General features: G+C 46.9%; 1 protein-coding gene across 3 annotated transcripts in view; it reads left to right on the top strand.

The window, feature by feature from the left end:
* MAJIN (membrane anchored junction protein) overlaps positions 1–24504 on the top strand; it is a 1009257-nt gene that overhangs the window by 107444 nt on the left and 877309 nt on the right. For all 3 annotated transcript variants that reach the window (XM_069643075.1, XM_069643074.1, XM_069643076.1), the window contains exon 2: positions 16284–16389. In XM_069643075.1, coding sequence (XP_069499176.1) covers positions 16284–16389 — 106 coding nt within the window. The remainder of the gene's footprint in view (positions 1–16283; positions 16390–24504) is intronic.

Genomic DNA, 24504 nt, shown 5'->3' with positions numbered 1-24504 from the left:
TATTCCATTAAGGATAGGGCCCAACGGAGCTGTCTTGAAGACTGAGCTTTCGCTGAGCGTAAGTATTGCAAGTACCGATGATCTGTTATTATTGTGATGTTGTGTTTTGCTTCAAGTAAGTAATGTCGCCATTCGCACAGTGCACTCTTAATTGCTAGAAGTTCTTTCTCAGAAATCGCATAGTTCAATTCTGCTGGGGAAAACTTTCTCAACCAAAAAGCAATGGGATGATGGCACCCGGTTTTGGGATTCCGTTGGGACAATATGGCCTTCATGGCAATGCTTGAAGCGTCCGTTTCCACGATGTACGGTAAATCGGGCTGCAGGTGTTGTAGTATTGGGGCTGATGTGAATTTTTCCTTGAGGGCTCGAAAGGCTTCTTCCGCCGCTGGTGTCAATTCAAATTTTCGGTGTTTACGCAGTAAGGACCTAATTGGGTGTACTAAATGTGAGAATTCTGGTATGAAGCATTGATAGAAATGACCAAAACCTAAGAAACTCTGTACTCCCTTTACAGACTTGGGTGAGGACCAAGTGAGGATTGCCTCCACTTTTCTATTGTCCATCTTGATTCCCTGCGGTGTCAGTACATATCCCAGAAACTCCACCTCGGTGACGTGGAAGGAACATTTTGTCATTCCTGCGTCATGGGCGCATACATTGGCGATCAATATGGACCTTATTCCCCATTTTCGAGTCTTTGATACTTTTCTAGTTTTTCCAACAAACTTCAATAATCACAATGCACTTGGCTATAACCATCTATTCCTGGCTATTCCTATTGGTCATCATAGGAACTACAATCCCCAGAAGCCCTAGAGATTAGCTCTGCTTCCAACAGCTCAGGAACAGAGAGAGAGGTGGCCGATTGTCTGCAGGTGTGCTTAGCCAGGTGCGACCAATTAGCCTGCCTCTGTGCTGGGCTGGGCAGCATAAAAGCTGCTGCCTGCAGGGGCTCAGTCTCTTGCATTAAGAGTCCTTCCAGCACCTTTTTTCTTTGAGCTTCGTATCTTTGTATGCGGTTCCTCTGCATAGCAGCCGATCACGCTCTGCTGCTACCTTCAGTCCCTGCCTTCCAGGCTCCAGCCAAGCAGCCGATCACGCTCCGCTGCTACCTTCCACCATTGCCTTCCAGGCTCCAGCCAAGCTGCCGATCACGCTCCGCTGCTACCTTCCACCATTACCTTCCAGGCCCCCACTTGCAGCCGATCACGCTCCTCTGCTACCTTCCGCCCTTGCCTTCCAGGCTCCTGCCTTGCAGCCGATCACGCTCCGCTGCTACCTTCTGCCATTGCCTCCCAGGCTCCTGCATTACTGCAGATCACGCTCCACTGCCTTCAACCTACAGTCTTCGTCCGCTGGGCTTCCTGTCTAGCAGCCTTCTACAGTCCTCCTGCACCCTTCTACAGTCAGCGGCCCTACTCCTCTGGGCTCACTCCTTGCTGCCCAGCCCTTCTGGGCTCCTTGTTGTGCAGCCTGCTTCACTCCGCTGCCCTAAGCCCTATCCCTCGGGGCTTCCTTCCTTACAGCCCTGCTCCTTTTGGGCTGGCCCATTGCTTCCCTGCTTTTCTGAGCTTTCTACCTTGTACCCTACCGTCCTCTGTTATCCACATCAGTTTATCTTCATATTTACTTTCAGTTATTACAGTTCCTCTGTTTCCTGACAGCTGCTCCCTTGCTTTCTTACTTGTTTTCAACCCTCAGTTCTTTCTCCCTATCCAATCCTGTTTTACGGCGTTCCCTTCATTTCCTTCCTCTAGTTTGCTATTCAACTTCCTTTTCCCTGGATTTATCTGTTAGTGTCTTCTCTTGTACTGTTTGTAAACCCCTTGTACAGAGCTTATCTGTTGGTTTCCATCAGGCAATCTCTGCCCTTTCCCTTGTCTAGTTTCTACGTTACAGACACCCATAGCTGTTGTTCCAAGCCATGAGCAAACAGTGTGGGCCTCTGTTATAGCAAACTGTGCAGAAGATTAGAGTTTTCCTAAGGTTCGTGGAATACTCTTTTCCTATATCTGCATACACCCCAAGAGGGAATCTATCCTGTACCTTTTTCCTTACTACACTTGCCTACTCTTCGCTCTCTTTTCTTTCAGCTGTGTGTGAACTATTCTGTCCACTTTACTTTGGCACAACCACCCAAATCCTTCCTGGGTGTCCTGTGCCACTTTTAATAGAGTGCCATCCTTGACACATTTTTCAAGTTTTGCATGCAGTTGGTTTTCACACAGTTTGCGGAGTACTGCTCTCACATGGGTTACATGTTCTTGGGTAGTGGTGGAGTAAATCAGAATGTCATCGATGTAGACGACTGCGCAGACATCGAGGAGTTCCGTTAACACATCGTTCATAAAATGCTGGAACGCAGCCGGGGCATTGCAAAGCCCAAAAAGCATGACCTGGTATTCGTACAGACCATAGCGGGTATGGAACGCAGACTTCCACTCGTCCCCTTTCTTCATATGTACCAGTTGATACGCACCACGTAAGTCTAGTTTTGTGAATATCTTTGCTTGTCTCACCTGGTCTATGACTACTGGTATCAGAGGTAATGGGTACTTGTTCTTTATGGTGACTTGATTTAGGGTCCGGTAATCAATACACGTTCTTAAATCCCCCTCTTTCTTAGATACGAAGAAAAGTGGGGAGGCGGCTGGTGACTTAAATGGTCTAATGAAACCGTTGGCCAGGTATTGATCTAGGTAAGTCCGTAGATGTGTGTTGTCTTCCTCGGTTAACGCGTAAATGCAGCTGCACGGTACTTGTGCCCCTGAAGCAGATCGATCTGGCAGCCATAAACTCGATGTGGTGGTAATGTATTAGCTTGCTCCTTCGCGAACACGTCCTGGAACTCTTGGTATTCCGCTGCTAAGGTCCCCACCAAACCTAAACCTGCTATCTTTTCCTGTGAAGCTAACAATGGGCTTCTCAGGGTCTCTTTTTTGTCATAGCAAGAGACGCATTCCTTGGGAAAGAGTAAGGTTCTCACTCGCTAATCTATCCTTGAGTTGTGCGTCTCTAGCCACGGTATCCCAAGAATCAGCTGGAATTGGGGTGATGCGATAAGGTCGAATCTAATACCTTCCCTATGACCATCTTGGCAGATTAAGGTGAGAGTGGAAGTACACTGTGTTACTGGTCCCAAAATGAGTTGTGTACCATCCACAGCTATCACACTTTCAACGGTGTCCTTACTGTGGAATGCCAATCCCGAGGTCTTTGCAGTGTTTACGTAGTTCCGGATAGCCCCAGTGTATATGAAAGCCTTGAGGGCATGCATTCGGGTGGGTTGTGAAGGATCTACCAGAACCACAGGAATATTGAAATGTGAGATCTGAGTGGTCTGTTCTTGGCTCGACAGACCGACCTCTACATCTGCCGCGTGTTGGAGTTTTTCCGCTTCTGTATCTTCCCTTGTGTTATCCAGGACCCCCATCGTCTTCGTGGGGGTTTAACCGTGCAGTTCCGGAGGCCGCAATATAAACAAAGTTTTTCCTGACGCCTCCGTTTACTCTCTGCTTTGGTGAGTGGTCCTCTGAGGACACCCAATTCCATGGGCTCTGAGTGTGTTTCAGAGGCCTGTCGAAATGGATGCTTCTTTCGGTCGGACATACACTGGTCTATGTTCTGATCTGATTCGGTCGGCCTTGCGATCTTGTAACTGGTGGTCTACTTGCATAGCCAGATCGATGTATTCGCTACAATCTTCAGGAGGATTAACTACTTGTGCCAAGACATCTTTTAATTCTCCTATCAGTCCTCGATAAAATAATGTTATTCGTTTCTCCTCTGGCCAACCTGATTCGGCTATTAGACGATTGAATGTGGCGACTAACAAAATAAGATCCTGACCACCCTGTCTCAGAGAGAGCAGCTCATCATCCATGGCCTGACCACGAGTCTGATGGGCAAATAGTTTTTTCCAGTTCACTTTCAAAACCTGGGTAATTTCTGAACAAGGGGTCATCCCTAAGCACTAACGGGACAGACCAGTCCGCCGCGTGTCCTCCTAAATAGGAGAGGACGAAGGCTACTTTAGCCTGGTCGTTCAGAAAAGAGTCCGGTTTGCAAATGAAGTGTAGGCGGCATTGATTCATGAATGCTCCAAATTTCTTGGGATCCCCAGAGAAACATTCTGGGGGTGCTAAAGGGATATTGCCTGGAAGCAGTACCTGAGCTGGTGTGACTACAGGTGCCACGGTAGGCTGCCCCTGAGGGGCTCCACCTGGTAGGGGCGCAAGACCGGCTTGGGTCTGTAAGAGCTGTCTTGCCAAGCTGTCTGTTTTGTCCCTGTTGACTACCAGTTCGCGCTTTAAGGCATTAGTCTCTGAGCGGGCTGCATGCACCTCGGCCCGTAGTTCGCCTAACAATAGGGAAAGCTGGTCTACCTCAGAAGTTTCCATCGCTCGGGCAGTGTTGTTGAGGACGGCTTTGTGTTCTGTCACACTCACCTGTGTCTCTGCAGGAGCGATGGATGAGTCTCCTTGGACCCCGAGTTCTCACTTCCCCTGTTTCATCCAGAGGAACACCTTAGTTTTTAGTGGGGTGTGCACTCCATCCTGCATTCACAGGGGCGCAATTCTATGGGAGATTCCCAGCCCTACACTCGTAGGGATGATGCCAATGTCTGTTTGCTGAGTTCTGATGCCACTCGCTGTTATATGTCTTCACAGCGAGGCAGAGTTTTCCATGTTCTAGTTTCTTCACTAGCAAGAAAGTCCTTTCCACACTGCGAACGTTGCACAGTGGATTTTGAGAGTCCGGTATTGTCCGAATTGTCTTTATTTTGCCAAAGGTATCTAGGGTGAGTAGCGCTGCTTGTAGAACTCAGAACCGCCGGTAGGTATGCGCAGCCTTATACGTTCGAGCGCACCAAGTAATGTCTCTCCTTTCCTTTGCAGGAGTGGATTATGGAGTGCTTGCGCCACGAGCGTGGGTTCAGCGCTACTAGAGAGCCTCGGAGGTCCGAAAAGTATGCACAGAGGCTTCGGTAAGTATGCACGCCGTTACTGGAGCGAGCGCAGTAATTAATGTCTCTCCTTTCTTTTGCAGGAATTTGGGCGCTCGGGCTACGAACCTGGATTCCAGCGTAGCGGGAAGATTGGGTGAGTATGCGCAGCATTACTGGAGCGAGCGCACTAATGAAAGTTCTTCTTTGTGCTTACAGGTGCCGGTGTAGGTTTCACCTCGTGTCCGGGGAAAGCTGCAGCGTGGAGAAAGCACGGAGGTTGATCCGGAGCAGGTAAGCAGAAGCAGGATGATCCGTAGCAGGTAAGCAGAAGCAGGATTATCCAGAGCAGGTAAACAGGAGCATGGTGAGTGTGTTGCTGATTCAGCTTACACAAAGCAACACGAAGCACTGGAAGAATCTAAGGTGTGGCTTATATAACCAGCCACACCTGAACACTAAAGAGCTCTTGGACTTTCATGCACTTCCTGTTTGGCAACAGGAAGTGGTAACCAGGAAGTTACTACAAACACCAGGAAGGAATTAAAAGGAGGTTTCTGCTATGGTTATTTTTGTGTGCCTATGCCAGGCCTGCCAAGCCTTCACCCAGCTTGCCCCGACTACATGCCTGGTACCCATGACAGGTTCCATAGTCCGCCACAAAATTGCGATAATACCCATGGCTCTCACCTGGGTTTGACTAGTTGGAGTCTCCCAGTCATGTACATCCTGTACTTTACTGGGGAGAGGTTGGATTTGACGCCATCCTACCTCATGACCAAGATACGTGACTTTTCCCTGAGCTATCTGGCACTTGGTGGCCTTGATAGTGAGGTTAGCCCTTTTTAAGGCCTAAAACACCTTATCCAGATGTGTCAAATGCTCTTCCCAGGTGGAACTGTAGACGGCAATGTCGTATAAGTAGGCCACACAGAAGGCCTCCAGCCCACTGAGCGCATGATTGACCAATCTCTGGAAGGTGGCAGGGGCATTCCTCAACCCAAAAGGCAATACCCTAAACTGGTAGAGTCCATCTGGTGTTGAGAACGCCGTCTTTTCCTTGACATGGTCCTTCAGAGCTATTTGCCAATAGCCTGAGATAAGGTCAAATGTGCTCACAAATCTGGCAGCACCTATGGTGTCCACGAGCTCATCAGCCCTGGGCAATGGGTGCACATCAGTTTTGGTGACGGCATTGACTCCTCGGTAGTCCACACAGAACCTCCAATCTTTGGTACCTGCCTGGGAACTTGCCTTAGGGACAAGGACCATGGGACTGGACCAGGGACTGGTTGAGTGTTCAATTACACCCAGATCCAACAACTTGGCGACCTCAGCCTGGATGTGGTTCTTAACTGTATCTGACATACGGTAGCACCTGCTTTTGACAGGTACACTGTCACCAGTGTCAATTTCGTGCCTACACCAAGGTGTAAGGCCTGGTGTCAGTGAAAACAGAGAGGCATACTGACGGAGCAAAGCCCTGCAGGCCTTCTGCTGCTCTGCCCTCAGATCAGGAGACAGATGAACTCCCTCCAATGAGCCATCCTGAGGGTTGCTCTGTACAAAATCAGGAAGATGCTCACTCTCATCCTCTTCTTGCTTTGAAGCTAGCAAGAGACATGAGACTTCTTCTGCTCGCCTGTGGAAAGACTTGAGCCTGTTAACATGGAATACCTGAGGGGCTACCCCAGGGACACCCATGTCAACCAGATAATTGACTTGTCCCATCTTGAAGATGATCCTGAAGGGTCCAGTCCACTTGTCTGCCAAAGCTCTAGGCTTGGTAGGCTCCATCACAAGGATTTCCTGTCCCGGGGTCCAATCCACTTGCAAGGGTTTAAGGTCATGCCTGTATTTATTCAATTCCTGGCTGGCCTTGAGATTCGCTGTTGCTTGACCCATCATCAGTGTCATCTTCCGTCTGAGGCCCAACACATAGTCCCCCAACTTGCTTGGCGGGACCTGGAGGGGTGGCTTCCAAACCTTCTCTGATCAAGACAAGCGGCCCCCTCACGGGATGTCCAAAGAGTAACTCAAAGGGGCTGAAACCAATACCCTCTTGAGGTACCTCTCTTTAAGCAAACAGCAGGCATGGCAGGAGGAGATCCCATTTCCTCCTTAGGGGCCCTTCCAAAGCACCTAGCATGCCCTAGAGAGTTTTATTAAATCTCTCAACCAGACCATTGGTCTGGGGATGGTAAGAGGTGGAGAACTTGTAGGTTACCCCACACTCTTTCCACATGGTTTTTATGCAATTAGACATGAAGTTGGATCCTCTGTCAGAGACAACCTCCTTAGGGAAACCAACACGGGTGAAAATGCCCAGGAGAGCCCTGGCAACCACCTTGGCTGTAACAGTACGAAAGGGTATAGCTTCAGGGTACCTGGTGGCATGATCAACCAAGACCAGGATGAACCGATGTCCACCTGAAGTGGGAGGGTCAAGGGGACCAACAATGTTGATGCCCACCCTCTCAAACGGTGCGCCCACCACTGGCAATGGTTGCAGTGGGTCAATGACACTGCCTCCAGTCTTGCCAGACAGCTGACAAGCTGGGCAGGTCCTGCAGTGGGACTCCACTTCTACTCCCGTCCGTGGCCAGTAGAAATGGGCAGAGAGCCTCTGCTTAGTCTTCTTGGTCCCAAGATGACCAGCTAAGGGCACCTCATGCGCCAACTGTAGCAGGAAGGGCCTGTAAACCTGGGGTACCACCAACCTCTTGAGGGCACCAGGTTCAGGCTTAGTGGGCTCACTAACAAGGAGCTCACCCTCCCAATAGATCCGGAATGTCCTAGGCACTTTTCCTTGTGCCTGGGACAGGGCCTGTTTCCTCAGACCCTCGAGAGAGTGGCCCTCTCCCTGTCCCTTACAGAAGTTCACCTGGGAGGGTCCCCCTTCAGCCAATAGGCATTGAAGGTTGGGGTGGTCCTCCGGGTTGAGGACCTCTCCCACAGGAGATTCTTCTGTTTCTTCTGCCTCAGGAGTTGAGTTTGGGTTTTCCACTGGACCCAGCCCATCCGTAGCATGGATCCCAATGGGTGCTGTAGGAACAGCAGGATGAGAAGGAGCCCCCCTCGCAGAGGTGACCTTCTTGTTCTTCCTTCTTCTTGCCTTAGGCCTCGCCTTTGGCTCGGGTACCCGACTCACAGCCAGACCCTGTGTCACCTGTGACCTAGTGACTGCAGCAGCAGTCATGGGAAGACCATCCGAGATCAACCCCAACTCTACTAGATCATTACCTAACAGAATGTTAGCAGGGACATTGTCCTGACCAGGACAGGAAGCCTTGCTGTCTTGTCTCCAATCATGAGTGTGACTAAGGCTACAGGTGATAATGGGGGAGGCCCACCAGCTGACCTGGTGGTTCTCAGAGGAACACCTACATAGTCCTCTGGCTTGAGCAGGGTCCTGTCCACCACTGTCATGCTTGCCCCAGTGTCTCTCAAGCCAGTAGAAGGCTGACCATTCAAGAGGACACTTCTCAAAAATCTACGGGTGTTCTGTGGGATAGTCACCTGTACTTTTTCGTACTGGTCCCAGGCCCCAAGGGACACTAAGGAAATCTCTACAGGAGCACCAAATGTGATCCCTGTAGAGGAGGGGAGGACAGTGGCCTCCACCTCAGACTTTGGGTAAGGGTTGGTCAGGCTGACAGCCTGTACTGCAAGTGTCTTACCTTTAAACTTGGAGTCACCCTTCTTGTGATCCAGAGCCCCACATTCCCAACAGGTGCCAGGAATGCGGGGTACAGTACTGGAGCCACTGGGAGCCTGCTTTGCAGCAGGTGGACCACTACTCTTATTCCCAACCACAGATGACTTATCCCCACTAGATCTTTGGGTTTTAGGAGAGGAAGGTTTTGGTTTACCCGACTGTGACTGCTTTTGGGACTCCTCAGCTTTCTGAGAAGTCCCCTTTCCTTTGTCCTTGTCCTTCCCACTGGAATCCTTAGGGGACACCCCTTTGGGAGACCCACTTGTCAGCCAACCTAGCCAACTTAAAGGGATCCAAAATGTTCTGGTCAGCTACATACTGATACAGCTCTGGGGAACAGGCTTCAGAAAAATGCTCAAAAATCAAAAGGTGAGACAATTCAACAAACGTTTTCACGTTGTAACCATCAATCCACCCCATCATGATCATGTGCGCAGCACTCACCCAGTCAACCCAAGACACATTCTCTCTTTTCTTAAAATCCCTGAACCTTTTAAGGTATTGGGTAGGTGTCTTACCACACCTGGCAATCAAAGCAGACTTCATGCACTCATACTGACCCCTTTCTTCCACACTCAGTTTCAGAATACAGTCATATCCAGTTTGAGGCACTCTGCTTAACAAACACTTAGCCCAATCTCTCTTATCAACATCATGAATTGAACAAGCCATTTCAAATGCTTCAATCCATTGGAAGATATCTGAACTCTCCACAAACACAGCAACCGGATCTTTCATAAACTTGGTGGCTGGGGACCTGACACTCTCACTGGGTGTAGCTGAAGTCTCCACTCTAGCTTTCTCTAGCTGGATTCTCTGATATTCAGTGTCCTTGTTCTTGAGTTCAAGGTCCTTGTCTTTGAGTTCAAGATCCCTATTCTTGAGCTCCACTTGTTGAGCCAACTCCTCCTTCTTAAGCTCAGCATCTATTTCCAACTTGCGGTATTCAAATCCTTGATAGCTAAAGCTCCAAGGAATTGCTGGGGTTTGGAACAGAGGCAGCAGGAATGGTGGCATTCCCAGAAACAGATTCAGCAACAATCTCAGAGGCAGAGTCCTCATTGGTTGCATCGCCCCTTCAAGAGTTTCACCATCAGTCTGGTAGTCCACCAGGGCAGCTATCAGCTCAGCCCTAGACTTATCCAAAATGTCTAACTCCCTGGCTTCACAAGCACTCTGTAGAGCCTCTAAGCTCATCCTAGTCAATTTACCATTTGCAATAAAGTCCATTGCTTGTAATGCAGTTATCTTGTACACAACTAAACCTCAATCTAACAAAGTGCAGATATTTTGTAATTGGCACGGTTATACACTGATTCTTAAAACCATAAGCATCCCACCGCTGACTCCAGTGTAAAGACTGGAGGGGGTGTCTGTACTTCTGCTCTCTATATGGTAGAGGAGAGGCACAGAGGACCCCAGCCAAGATTCTCTATTATTGGTAACGTAGTCGAGCAATCAAGGCCTAGCTTCTCAGGAGGTGATGCAGGCTGTTTTTTAAGTACAGTGTAGTCCCCAAGCCCCCACAAAGGAATGTCCACACACTGTCTAATTTAAAACACAGTCTTTATATAATTAATATTCAAGGTTATGTACACTATCACAATAACTCACTTTGTGCTCAGTGAATCCACAATGGCAAATATATACAGTTCCAAAGTGGTACTACAATTATTAGCAGATCGCATTAAAGTGCATCAACTGTACTCTGGTTAAATGTCACACAGATCAAAGTAAGAAAGGAAACCAACAATAGATATAGGAGGGAAAGCAGTTGGTTAGAACAATTGGCAGAATACTGGACCCTACCCCAAGACACAGTTCTGTGTGGAGACCCCCACCTGGGCAACCTGTAAGGTAAAGATATATCACAAGCCCAGTCCATATATTGTTCTATAAGTCTTATTTTCCTTCTATAATGTTTCTACCCCCCCATTGTACCTGGTAGAGCAGAGTTCTTCGAAGAGGCGTTCTTGAGTGACTCCCTTTAAAGCAGGAGCCACGGATCGTCGAGAGGCGTCAAAGAAGGTGAACTTGGCGTTGACGGCGTCAATGAAAACCTCGAGGGTGCCGAGGCCACAACGTCGATCCAGGCGGTGCTCATCGGTGACGTCCTGCGAGGATGAGGTGTGCAAGGCACCTCGGCGTTTGATAGTTCAGGGCCGCAAAGAGTCTGAAGAACTCTGGCCCGATAAGGGCATAGAGTCGTCGAAGTCTTTGTGGTCTTTGGGTGGCGGGAAACCCACCAGCGGATTCTCCTCAGCGCGTCAGCGTCCTCAACTTTCTCTGGCGGTACAAAGCGGTCGACCGTGCGGACAAGGGAGTCCTTCGATTCAAATGTCACTTAGGCAAAGGTGGAGTGGTGGGGCTCCGATCGTCGGTGGCACAGCGTCAAGTGGTCCCCGCTTCTGGGCAACACGGCTCCGACAGGCCTCCAGCGGTTACGGCGATACTCCGAACCCTGATCGACGGCAATGGACTTCGCCAGCGTCGATGTCCGGGTGCTTCACTTCATTCTGCTTGGCGGTCCCCGTCTCTGGTCGGCAGCCTTTCGAGGGTCTGACTTCCAGGGAGCTTCAGCGAAGGTTAGCGGTGCTCGATGATCCCTCGGAGCACGGGAAGAGGGCGCCTAACCAGGTCCTCTCTTGGATAAGTCCTTGATGAACTCAACAGCTTTCGGAGCAGGTCGAAGCTAATGCAGCAGCAGTTCTTCTTCCAGCTGGGCGTCAAGGATAAGCAGTTCCAGTTACTCTTAAGTCAACTCAGCTTCTGAACAATTTCCAGTGGTGAGAGGTCCACAGATATACTATTCTGTCTCTCATCCACACTGCTGGGTCACACTCAGCAGCCAATCACACAGAAAGGCATTCATGCAGTCAGTCAGCCAATCAAGCATACAGTGCATTCAGGCCATACTCCTCCCTCTCGGACACTCACAACAAGGAATGTGTATTGGGACAAGTACCCAGCCATTCAACACTACACACTGCATTCATACCAGTTTCGGGCAGGGCTGTCTCAGTCATTGTGTCAAACACCTGAAACCAGACATCCACAACAAGAAGTGCATATTGGTCACACACTCCATTCACCCAGGTCCCACCCACAGGTTTACCCACAACATACAGTCACTGGTAAGGCTCCAGCCAGTCTGGCCTGGACTTCACAACAACACCATATATGGAACTTCCACCCAACAGCCAGTCAGGGGGAAGGGACAGAGTCAGGGCTTCCCAGGACTTTGGGAAAACCAGGTAACAGACAATAGAAAGCAGGAGGCCACAGGTGCCGTATTGTTTCCTATCCGAATCAACTGATTCCAATGGCAGGGCCTGGGTATCCCAAAATGGAGGATACTCAGAGCACCTGTCAGATTCAGCATGGAGCTGCCACCAGCCCATACCCTGCTGTGTGTGCCATACACAGGTGCCCAAAAACATAGACTAGGGGCACAGGGTTTCACCCCACCCATGGGTGCCATAAGGGTATCCCATGGGTCTGTACACCAAACCAAAAACAGGAAGAGCTGCACTGCCAGGAGTCCCTCCTGGACTCCTGGGCAGAAAACAATACAGAACACAAATGAAAAAGGACTACAGGACAAGGACAGGGAGGCTCTGTCCCTCCAATGCATTTCCAGCATCACAAGTACCCGGCAGAATTTGTCTCCACTTGGCTTCCTGAACTGCTTGACCTTGAGGTGGTGGAAGACCCAATTTACATAGACAAGTGCTATAGGCTGAAAACATCGAAGCCCAAAGTGGCGCCAATGTCAGTGGTGTGTCCCATGCCTTTGGTAAGACTTTCCGAATCCCTTGATAGGGCCAGAATCCTGGTTATTTGTGGACCATATGAATCATCTCTTTCCAGACGTTCCTCCAGCCACTGAAAGGAACATAAGGGTGCTGACCATAGTAAAGAAGGCTTTCTTGGACCGCTGGGTTAAGGCGGGTTTGCTCTGGCCCGCCAAACTCAGGGTATCTTAGAAGGGAAAGGAGTACATCTTTTGGGAGATGGAGGAGGCTGAAAGACTGCTGAAATCCATCCACACAGATAAGCCACTGTGTACTGACACTGGGTGAAGGGCTCCGTTGTGGGAGACTTATGTTCCTCCTCTCTGATTATACATACTATGTCAATGGTCTTGTTTGAGTAACATATGTAGTCGTTTTTGCACTATATCGTAATCTTTTTGTAAAATGACCCCTTAATTTAGAATTACCTGGGTTTCATGTGCTCTGTGTGATTCCTCCTGCATGCCAGGCGCCATCCAATTATATTCCCAGGGGCATAATCCGAGCTCCACCGAGGGTGGACCCATGTCTCAAAAGTGTAACCATGTTGACCCCCACACCTCCACTTGTCACTGTGGACTACCAACGTTGTTGCCAAATATGGACGAGAGACTGTGCACGCTTGTGATACCAATGTGTTGGTGCTTCCTACTTATTTTCCCTTGTATTGTTCTTACAAGTCTGAAACAAATAAAAGTTAAATTTAAAAACTGTTTTTCTGGTGGCTATCACTTCTGCCCGCAGAGTGAGAGAGCTCCTGGCATTATCGTGCAAACCTCCCTTCACTATATTTTCAAAAGAGAAGCTTGATTTGCGGGTTTACCCCTCCTTCCTTCCCAAGCTGGTGTCAGAGTTTCACCTGGCACAGAAAATAGTTTTGCCGGCTTTTTAACCCACCTCCTCATCCTTTCAAGGATGAAGAGAGGTTACATCGATTGGATCCTAAAAGAGCTTTAAGCTTCTAGATATTCAGCCCAGCTAACATTAAACAAGACAACCAACTTTTTGTTGGTTATACTGGACATAAATTAGGTTAGGCTGTGACCAAACAGACTTTGTCACAATGGATCATTCTGTGCATTTCAGAATGCATTTCCTTGGTTGAAGGATGTCCCTGAGAATTTAAGGGCACATTCTACCAGGGGGATGGCAACTACTTCAGCTCTATAAAGAGGCGTACTGGTGCAGGTTATATATAATGCGGAAAGCCTGTTCTTTGTTACACACCTTCTCAAAGCATTACTGCCTAGATTCCTTGTCAGGATAGGATGCTAGATTTGGGAAAGCTGTTCTTCACAGCATAAAACAATAACAAAATGTGTTGGTCCCACCCCCATTTACAAACTGCTATGAGAGTCTATCAAAGATGAGGAATCTGTGGTAGGACACAATGCACAACTGAGGCAACGGGCGTGGTGCGTGCTTGTTATACCAATATTGTTGTCACGTCCTAGTGCAGTGATGAAAGCCTCTGAGGGACCTGCACAGCACCATCTGCTGCCGAAAGGATGCCAAAGCTGTAGGCAGAATATTGGTTTATCAAAGATGAGGAATCCGTGGGAGGAACAACCAGTAGAAAGAACATTACCATGGGTAAGTAATTTGTTCTTCTGCACGGTGAACTTTGCCAACTTTAGGAGATCACCGGAGGTCAAAGCTCAGTCACTGGCAGAAGCAGACCCCAGTAAAGCCATTATACTGAGATGAAAATCTCGCTTTGCATGTAAAAAAGTCATCACTTTAGTAAGTGATGACCGTTTTTCTCAACCTGCCCTGCTCGTGGGTTTTCTGACACGTTTGCGGCATGGAATTTTTTTTTTTTCTGCGGGTCAAACCCGCGAGTTGCGGGTCAGTTAACAGCTCTGGGTGTTACATGATTAGACTTGTCCTACATTGAATATAGGCCACTCTACCCACATAACAACACTTGACTTTGCTTTACCCTCGATGCACAGTTACTTTGCATTTTAACTGTGCATCAAGGGTAAAGCAAAAATGACAAGTGTTGCCACTGGCCTGCCTCCATTGTAGGCCAGTCTAGCCAGCTTTCTTTCTGTGGCATGGCATTTTTTTACTGGCTCGGAATCCTTAAATGGTAATACAAACATATTGGGGCAGGATGCATGGACATGTATGGTCACAGACAGCATGAAAATATTGTATATACTAGCATATGTTTCAGGTAAAGGCGTAATGAAAATGCATTAGGAATTGGTCTTGGGCACTGTTGGTAACTTGCATGTTTTGGGTTTTTGATGTGCTACCATACAAAATTGATTTCAAACTGTGTGGCTTTTTATCCAATTTTTCACAGAAAGTGATGTTAAATGCACTATATTAACCCGGTATTTCAAAATATTTCTTGCGGGAGACCCGCCCCTTGTTTGCTTCAGGCTCCCTAACGGCGATCAGTTTCTCATGCATATTAGGCATATACATTTACACCCCACCAGTTCAAAGATTCACTAGCCGCCACTGGACGAGCGAAGCCCCCTGACCTGCTCTAACTGCATCTGTTACTGTAGGCTGATCGGCTTACGCTGTTGGTGTCCTTTAATGGAAGCTAGAGGTGGGCATGGTCAGCAGTGGATGTCAGGCCGAAGGCGGAAAGAGCGAGGTCATGTAACCTACCCACACCACGTTTGCTGCCGGAGGCTGAATCAATTTAGGCTTTTTTACCCTAATGGAACGCCTGAGGTGGGCGTGATCAGTAGTGAATGGCAGGCAGAACACATGAAGCGCGAGTTCACATGAGGCTGTTTTGTGTGTAATGCAGGGAGGAAGAGTTCCAGCCTTTTCCTGGCCCTACCCAAACCAAACATGAATTGCCCTTTTGTTCACCTGCTTTTGGCTTTGGACACCAAAATCAGAGATATACCCTCTTAACTAACAGTTAATAAAGTAAAAAAAGCATGTCTAAGCAGGTGGGTGGGGCTGAGGTCACGTGACCCAGATCGACTTGTACTAGCTGACCAAACACCAACTGCAAAACAGAAGAGCTGAGAGGCAACTGGAGTAACGAAAGGGACAGGGTTAAGAGTGCAAAAAAAGAGTCACCAAAGGTTTAGTAGTGATTAGCAGGTGGGTGAAGCAGAGGTCACGTGACCTAGTTTCCCTTGTACCAGCTAACCAACTGCAAATGGAAAGCGAGTGGAAGGCAGCTTACACATGAGCATTTCTGGAGGGGCTGGAAAGTGGCGCATAGATGTGCAGTTCAGCCCCTTTCGTTTTGGAAGCAAGTGGCGATTAAAGGGCCCGTCTTGGTGAAATGCTAAAAAAAAGCATTTTGATAACTGCTTGCTAGTCTGACATCCACTGTTTAAACCAGGTGAGTCACACTTATTTTTTTTTTTTTTTTAAACACGACAGGTTCAGAAACGACCCTGTCATGATTTGCGCCTCCCCCTATGACTGTTCTCAGGGGCGCAGAGAGATGACCCTCATTTTCAAGTATTTAAAAGCGCATCCCCTTTGTGAATTGGGGATGCACTTTTAAATGCTAAGAAAAGCCCCCTGATATGCCCAAACACACAAAGGGGTGAAAAAGGGAATCTGAATGACTGCATCTAACATACGCTCGTTTAGATGCCATTTGAGAATGAGCCTGCTGCTTTTTGGGGCGCAAGTGATGAGATGCAACTCATCATATGCGGCCAAAAGTGTTGAGAATCTGGCACATTGTGACATTTTCAAGATATTTTCTGTTATTATTATTGAGTTTTTTTTAGGGGCCAATGAAAACTACGTTAGTGATTTTGCCCATTAAAAGAGCAGTAGAATTACCGAACTCATTTTTTGTGTTTTACTGTTCTCATCTTTATAGGAAGTATGCCACTGAAAGCTTTTACATATCCACTACCTGAAACAAGATTTCTTCATGCTGGGACAAGCGTTTATAAGTTTAAAATCAGATATGGCAGCAACATCAAGTGAGTGCACATTTCTTCCAGTAATTGATTTGCATAATTTACATGCTACATCTTTCAAATGCATTTTGCATTCAAATAAGTTGGTTAATAACTTTGTATTCAGTTTGACCCTCTATTTCGTCATGATAATTCATAGGAAACTTTGACAAACACCAACATAGATTTCTTATAGACTGGCAAGTGTGGGCCAGAGGTGCAGTAGTGATGTTAAAACCTCTGGCCCATCTACACGCTGTCCAATTGCAGCTATGAAATGGTGTTTGAAGTCCTGTTTCGCCCCAATGGTGCCTAATGCTAACAGATCTCTGCAGGTTTAACCAGTTGTCCACTCATTTGGTGAAGAACTGCATTCTTTTTTTTTATAGTAGGTTTGGTATTTTGTAGTTTTTTTAAGGACGATATTGGATACTGGAAGGCGCTTCAGTATCGGGGGACTATTTTGGCTTTATAATACTGAAATGCTTCTATATCTGAGAAGAGTAAATGCTATCAAAAGCCACCTTCCTCTTTACAAGAGTATGCTTTCTTGATTTTAGTTTAAACCCAGAGTAAGTGACGTGGCATGGTAAATGCAGGCGTAGTAGTGGTAATGGTTATGCACTATGCGCTCACCAACTATGGCTTCCATTAAAGTTGTGTCACTGAACGTTCACAGGGTTGGCATCTCCATTTATGCATAGAGCCAGTCTGCAGAAGATAGATGCGTGGGGGGTTACATAAAACCTTTACAGGAAACTCATTTGTCAGAACAAGGTTAACCCAGACTTTATATGATGAATAACGAATGAATTCTTTCAGAGAATGCAGTTGTCTAGGATTAAGCAGGCTAAGACTTTGTATTGTCCATGAGATAATATCTGTCTGATATGGGACGTAGGTTGATTTCCAACACGTAGCTGAATTCCTGGTGGGTCACCCAATTTTTGGAGGAGATTTTATCAAAAGACATCTATACCCCAACAGGACTGCCCCTGTCCACCTCTCATCAACGCTAGCGGACACACTTTCAGATTTTTACCTGACTTACATTTTCTTCCATCAAATAGTGATTTTATACACTGTACTTTTGTTCTACAGAAAAGCTATCTGAAATGGCATATTTAATAAATCACAGTGGTGCAAAAATATCTAATTCATGACACCAATCTACTTCCTCAAACATCATAAAATACAAACAGTGTCGGCCCACAACTCCCCTCAGAACTTACAACAGAGAATAACCCACCAGCAGGGGCGGCGTAAAGGGAAGGGGCTGAAACTTCTGATGATACTCAATGAACGGCATCCAAACATCTAAATATTTGGGTAGTTGATTCCCACACTTTAAGCCTCTATTCTTCCAATATTGTCTGCCCTGGTCTTTCAGCCTCTTGCAACCATAACTATGGCCGACAGGGGCAGCTGGGTAACCAACTGTGCCCGACAGCCCGATCTAGAATAAACAGCTTCCACAGGGAATCCCAGCAGTACGACCAATGGATCAACTGGCAGGTCCACTCCAGTGATTTCCTTTATGAAGAATAAAATGGACTACAGAATGTTCGAGTCACAGGACAGGACCACCACATTTGGAAGTAGCTACCCGCAGGCCACACCACCACCAGATTGGGTCCAAGGACGGGTTAATTTTATGTAACCTGAGTGGGAGCAAATACCACTTATAACATTTATACATACATTCTCTATTCATAATGCATTTGGAGGATCCATGGTTTCTAGCACAGATATTCTCCAAGGCCTCATCGCCTATAGCGTGTCATCAGCCCGTTATATATGATGGTCTAGCCTGTAACATGTTGACCCCCAGTAATTTATACAAACATGAGATGCCCCCCTTTGGCAACCTCATCCACCACAGTGATCTCCAGACCCACAGATATCTGGGTGGCCTTGCTTTTACTGAGGGATTAGTGATCCAATGCTGTATCTGAGTATATCTTCATTTCTTGCTCTCCTCCAGCAAGAACCCGATTTATCAATCCATGAAGGAGAGGGTAAGAGCCCCCTGACACAGCTGGGACAAGGATTGGAGACCTCCCCTGACCCAAGGTGAGAAACCATGTCCAGAAAACCCAGACGAGAACTCTGGGTTTCCAAAACTGGGGTACACGGGCCCAGTCCCGGGACCACCCCATCTCTCCTCAGTGCTCTCCAACCAGCAATATAACGATACTTGCGTCAGTGTCAACAGACTAGTTGTGCGAGGGAATAGTCGTGCAAGGGAATATAGTGTGATCGACGAAGGGCAAATACTCTAATTTTGCAAGCAAAGAACGCCTGTTCAAGGGTAACTCATTTGCTAAAACCAGAAGGGTCCCTCCATGAGAGCACCTGGGACACCTGAGCAGCAAGGTAATGCCCCCTTTTGATATTGAACCTGACAACTCTCTTGGGAATCCTGGGCCTCTACCCTGCCCATATGAAGTGGTTGACTTTATGCTGCAGCGACAGAAGAGCTGAAGTCAGTACCTGGACAGGCAAGGCTTGACAGAAATAAAGAAATCTTGGCAGAAGATTCATCTTTACCCACGTAATGTGCCCCATCAGAGAAATCACTTGCTTATTCCAACGACGCAGGTCATTCATCAAATCCTTAAACAGACTTAGGAAATTACCTCGATACACCCCTTTGGATGACCCGGGGATACCCACCTCTAGATATGCAACAGAGTCAGATTCTCATATCACAGGATAAAAAGCATGTCCCGAAGCCTTCATATTGCTAGGAAAACACCTCAAACCTCTGCACTTCCGTAACAACCACCTTGAGGGACCCCGGGAGATCTGTCAGTGTAAACAAAACATTGGGCCTCATTACAAGTATGACAACAACAGCGCCAGTATCGATACCGGCACCGTTGCTACCGTACCGTCATACTACGAGTTCTGCTCGTGGGTGCCCTTGCAGCCACCAGGTCTGACCTGGTGGCCATACCGGCACCCGCAAGCAGAACATGATAGCAGCACTGGTACCGTTATTAACGGTACCAGTGCTACCACCCTCCCCATTCCCATTGAGCCCTATGGGGCCGAATGGGGATGGGGAGACCCTTATTACTGGCACCCGCGAATGGGCAATTACCGGGTCCGCCAAACTCGACATGACCCAGTAATTGCCCCTTCGCGGGTGCCGGATTTTTTCGCAAGTTTGGAGGTAGCCTGCCTGTGTTACATTGTAATGGGCCCATTGTCTGCATAGAAAGAGATCTTGTAATGGGGTGCCCTGCCATCATTCCCCATACTTCCGGATTACCCCTAATTCTTTTGGGCAAAAGGCTTCATGATGAGATGGAACAACAGAGGAGATAGCGGACAACCCTGTCTGATACCAGGAGTGATACAAATAGGTGCAGTGTACTCCTGATTGACCCTTATCCTAAAGGGCGCAAAATTAAGATTGGCTAAGCAAGAGCTAAAAGCAGCTTCTGGTTATTCAGCATTAACCAGTGACCAGAAACTACCACTGGGGAACGAGAAGCAAGTACAAAGCGTTCCCCAAACATAACTTCCAGATAAGATGCAAACATATCATTTTGTCCATTATTTCTGACGCCTTATGATTTATTTTGTGTATAGATGTCTCCTAATGTTTCTTATTGACTGTCCCAAATGCAGACGCAGTTAATTAAATTCACATAGGTGTGTATGTTTGGCATCTGTGTGCTTCGGAAGCCAAAGGTAGCTCCTGGTAGGTGTTGCTGTCAATCTCACCTGGCTCTTCTAGTCTACAATAGCTCCCAGCTCCACCCAAATTCGAACCCTGGCCTAGTAGGGGGTGCCTGATAATTAGCTAGGACCAGATATTGAAATGCCAAGCCAAACGCTAAAGCCTGTACAACCTCCCTGAGGTAGGACCACAACACTCTATTGAAAGCCTTAGTGGCATTCAGTGCTAATTTTCCCAAGCCCAGGTTGTCCCTGCCCATTATGTCAATAAGATCGAGCACTTGCATGATATTGTCAGGAATGCTATGTACAGTAAAGAACTCAGCCTGGTCAGAATCGATCAGGTGAGGCAACACCCCAGCCAGTCCATTAGCTAGTATTTTATAGTAAAGCTTAGTGTCAAGGTTTAATAACGTAATAGGTCTTTACGATTGACAGCCCCATGGGGACTTGCTTTGCTTTGGCAATAAAACAGTCATGGACTCAACCATCAAGGGGTAAAAGTCCTGACGTTAAAAAAAAATGGTTAAACAATTTAGTCAGGGGTTTAAGCAACTGGGGCCGAAAAACCTTATAGAAGAATGCAACAAATCCATCTGGACTAGGGTCCTGTTCTTAAGTGAGGTAATGGCTGCAGCTACGTCTCTGTTGTAATCAGGGCATCCAACAACTACCGATCACCTGCTGTGAGCCTGGGAAGACCATTCAACCGGCAATAGGCAGATGTCGAAGGAGTTGGGGACTCCCATTTCCTCAGCAAAGTACTTTTCGACTATCTCTACCTTGTCTTGTTCCGAATATTGAATCGTCCCATCTCCCGCTGCCAGCCCTGTAATTGTGTCCCTAGCCTGCACTGTCTTTGGTTTGCATACCAAGATTTTATTTTCCTTTTTGCCCTTGGCATAATAAGATTTTTTAGTGCGCACAACCTCCTGAGCCATGCGCCCAGCCAAATGAGCCTCAAGCTTATTCCGCACCAAACGCAATTGCCTCATAGCTTTTACAAAGTCTGACTGCTTGTGGCTTGACTCTGCATTGCAAACCTCTGCCTCAAGGATAGCCTGTAGATTTCTCTGCTGCTTAGCATAAGCCACAGTATGGGCAATACATTCCCCCCTAATCACTGCCTTCATGACATCCCACACAGTTGCGTGCGGGCCCCAAGAGGGTTCCATGTGATGTTAACGAAAATTGTTATAATATACTGGAGTAGTCGAGACTGAGTGGTCTGCTGTGCCTGCTTTGGATACCGGGCAGTGCTTTTTCCATTTCCACTATTTTGAAGGAGGATCTGGTACTTACAATACTTAAGGCCAGTCCCAGCACTGTGCGCTGTGCAGTGTTTTTTCCATTTGCATTACTTTGAGGGAGTAGCTGGTACTCAAAATACTTAAGGCCAGTCCCAGCGCTGGGTGGTCGAGACTGAGTGGTCTGCTGTGGTTCATGGGTACTGGGGGAGGTTTCTTATCAACATCCAAAGGAGGCCACTTTGTTTCCTACGCGCACTTGTTTCAGGTAACATTTGTAAAAGCTTTGTGGTCCTGCACAACAAGTGTAAAGTAAAACATGTCACGTGTAGTTTAAAGTTACTCTGCACCGAGCATTGACACGACAAGAGTGCATGCGCTAAAAAAGAAGGGCATGGCTGAGGCTGAGTCTCCCCTTGTTTTAGAGGCTCCTGACATGGCAGGGGGAAAAAACCCTGTCTGTCCTCCTTTGACCTTTACCCCAAATCTAAATGAAATCGACAAGGCAGTCTTTGACACCGCCGTGGCAATAGGGTCGGAGGAAAGTATTTTTACATCGAACTCAGTGGTACACGTGTCCCCTGGTGAGTTTTCGGCACCTGCCTGCCTCTTGTGCAGATTCGAAAACCCTGAATGCATCAATAATGGATGTGCCGATCGAATCATCAGCAACCGAATGCCTTAAAAGGGCATGCAAAAGTAGGTTAACTCAAGCAAGAAAGCAAATATGTCTTTAACTGCTACTCCGATTGCTGGAATGAAGATCATATTTTTTCCACATGCTGGTATGAACACAGAAGTATGTTGCAAAGCGCCATTTAAGGCTAAATTGTGTACAGGGATGCACATTTTACTGGTGACAGTATTTTGGAAGGTGCAGGCAACACTGGCTGCTTCACAAAATGTGGAGCAACTGAACATGAGTGACATTAATGAAGAATCAACTGCAGCAAGGAATCGTAATTCTTCTGTTTTGGAAACCTCCATCTCTGCAATTGATACCGATATAAATCACTCCTTTTCTGTTCCCCCCCCCCCCGAAATAAGTGGGATTTTTATCCCACAAAACATCACTGTTGGACTTCGAGGCAATTAAATCTCATCCTCTTCACTACATGTAGAAACATAAATGCAACAATGCCGTCAGATTATGTATTGGCCTAAGCACACTCGTATCACTTTCGCATCATGAAACAATGTTTCAACATGTGAACCTGAAACCATTGCTTGAGAAGCCATTTTGTGTAAGGAGGCCATTTTGTTCTGCTCTCTGCTCATCGCATATATATATTCTGGTTTACAGCTTGAGCACAGTAACCGACCACTGTTTGAACTTTGAGTTGCTTACATAGCTTGGAATGCCAGGCTACCACATGAATTGTTTTGTCTTATAATGAGAGAACTTTGAAGCTGTACATAAGCACGAGTAATCAGCAAACCCAGGTGCTGTCCTGTCTAGTTAGGCCATTATAGCAGGCAGCTAGAAAGAATTATACATGGCTGCATGTGCTCCTCCACGGGAGTTGTTATTCTTTTCTGCTTTAGAACTGTCTGACCTTAGCACAGAAAGATAACATTAGCTGGTAAAGCAAGGAATGCCCCCTCGTTAGAGGGAACATAATATGTCTTTCTCTGACCAGATGCATCCCGTTCTCAGATAGTAAATTGTTTTGGCAATGGCGGCAAGAATGTATGATGTCTTATTGTAATGAATTACGCAGTAACCCCTTGAAACCTAGCCTGATGATGTCTGAACAAAGGGGGCCGGGCAATACCTTCCAATGCCATGAAGTTTACTATATATGTGTGTGTTGTACTGATGCTCGCGCTCTCGCTCCTCATGGTGTCCTTACATGTTGTGGGGCGCTGAGATCCATTTGATCAAATGCTGTTTGTTGAATAAATATATTTGACTTCAAATCTTCGTGGCTGGCGCGTCGTTAGTTCGTGGTTGGATGCCTTAATTCCGGTCTTGATCCATCATACACATTAAGAGACGCGGATGCGCAAATAAGGCATTCCTTGCCATCCTTTTCTGCTTTGAACTCAACCTGGAGTGCGTTGGTTGCACTATATGACAATATTCAAGATGAAGAACAAGCTCATACATTAATTCTGAGCGAGTTAAATATGAAAATGGATATATTGAGCAGTCTGTCTTTTAAATATAGAAGAACTACCCAGAAAATGCTAGATACATTTGTAGGAACGGATTCTCAGCATTGGTTGACAAAAATGAATTGAGAAATTGGTCTGAATGATATCAAGCAGAGTGAGAGAAACGTTATGAATGTATGTGAATGTGGTGCAAAGGGAAACCCCATAAAAACGGTAGTCCACACCAAACAAAGGCAGAAAAAACAGAAAATATGGGTCAAATTAAAATAATAAGAGATTTGCGCTTCCAACTTGATGCCCAGCAAGTAATCAAGGAAATGGATGAAACAGCGACGCCCATAGGTTGTTATGATTCAAATGGCGCGGGACCGAATTGAAAATAGCATGACTCCTGTAGCAATGAAAATGTCTAATGAGCCAGCCACACCTATGCCTGAAGCAGTTAGTGAAATCATCAATTTGGCTTCTACATCGGATGTAGTTAAGCCAGTCCAGCCAGTCGTGATTCCTAGTATGAATACGGTATCTGTGACTCGTGCTACGGATGAGACACTGATAGCGTCCTCTCCATCTGCAATTGAACCGGGGAGCATCTTAGGAGAACGGGTCACTAGAGCGTTACAAACTAATTATTTTTGTGAAAATTATGTGGAAATAGTTCCAAAAAAGGTGCAGTATCGGAGAATAAAAACATGTCAGATCAGGCAGTAAAAACTGTTGATGTGGCTCCATTGGAGATGCACAAAGAAATGTCTAGCAGTATCCCCACTAATTCAAAAACAATTTGAATGCCACCGATATTTGATAGGAAAAAATAATGTGTAACTGATCGTAAAAAAGATGACAGATTACCAGTGGGGTCGGATGAGGATAACATAGTGTCTATCAAGATTCTTGACTTATTAACTCAAATTTTAAATCAAAGAATTGAGGAACGGCCTGCAGAACAGGGCCCCTCTAGGTTAAGTGGCAATTCTTTTGTAAAAAATGAGCAGCAACATTTGCTGAGTCTTTTTGGACCCAGGGTAGTCCTAGAAAAATTAATAATAACTATAAAGGCTGACAGTCCCCCCAAACTAGCCAT

The sequence above is a fragment of the Ambystoma mexicanum genome, chromosome 2p, assembly GCF_040938575.1.
Source record: "Ambystoma mexicanum isolate Mex_15411 chromosome 2p, UKY_AmexF1_1, whole genome shotgun sequence".
NCBI classification, from domain to species: domain Eukaryota; kingdom Metazoa; phylum Chordata; class Amphibia; order Caudata; family Ambystomatidae; genus Ambystoma; species Ambystoma mexicanum.
Note: the sequence above shows the minus strand (reverse complement) of the source record. Positions and strands in the feature narration are given on the sequence as shown.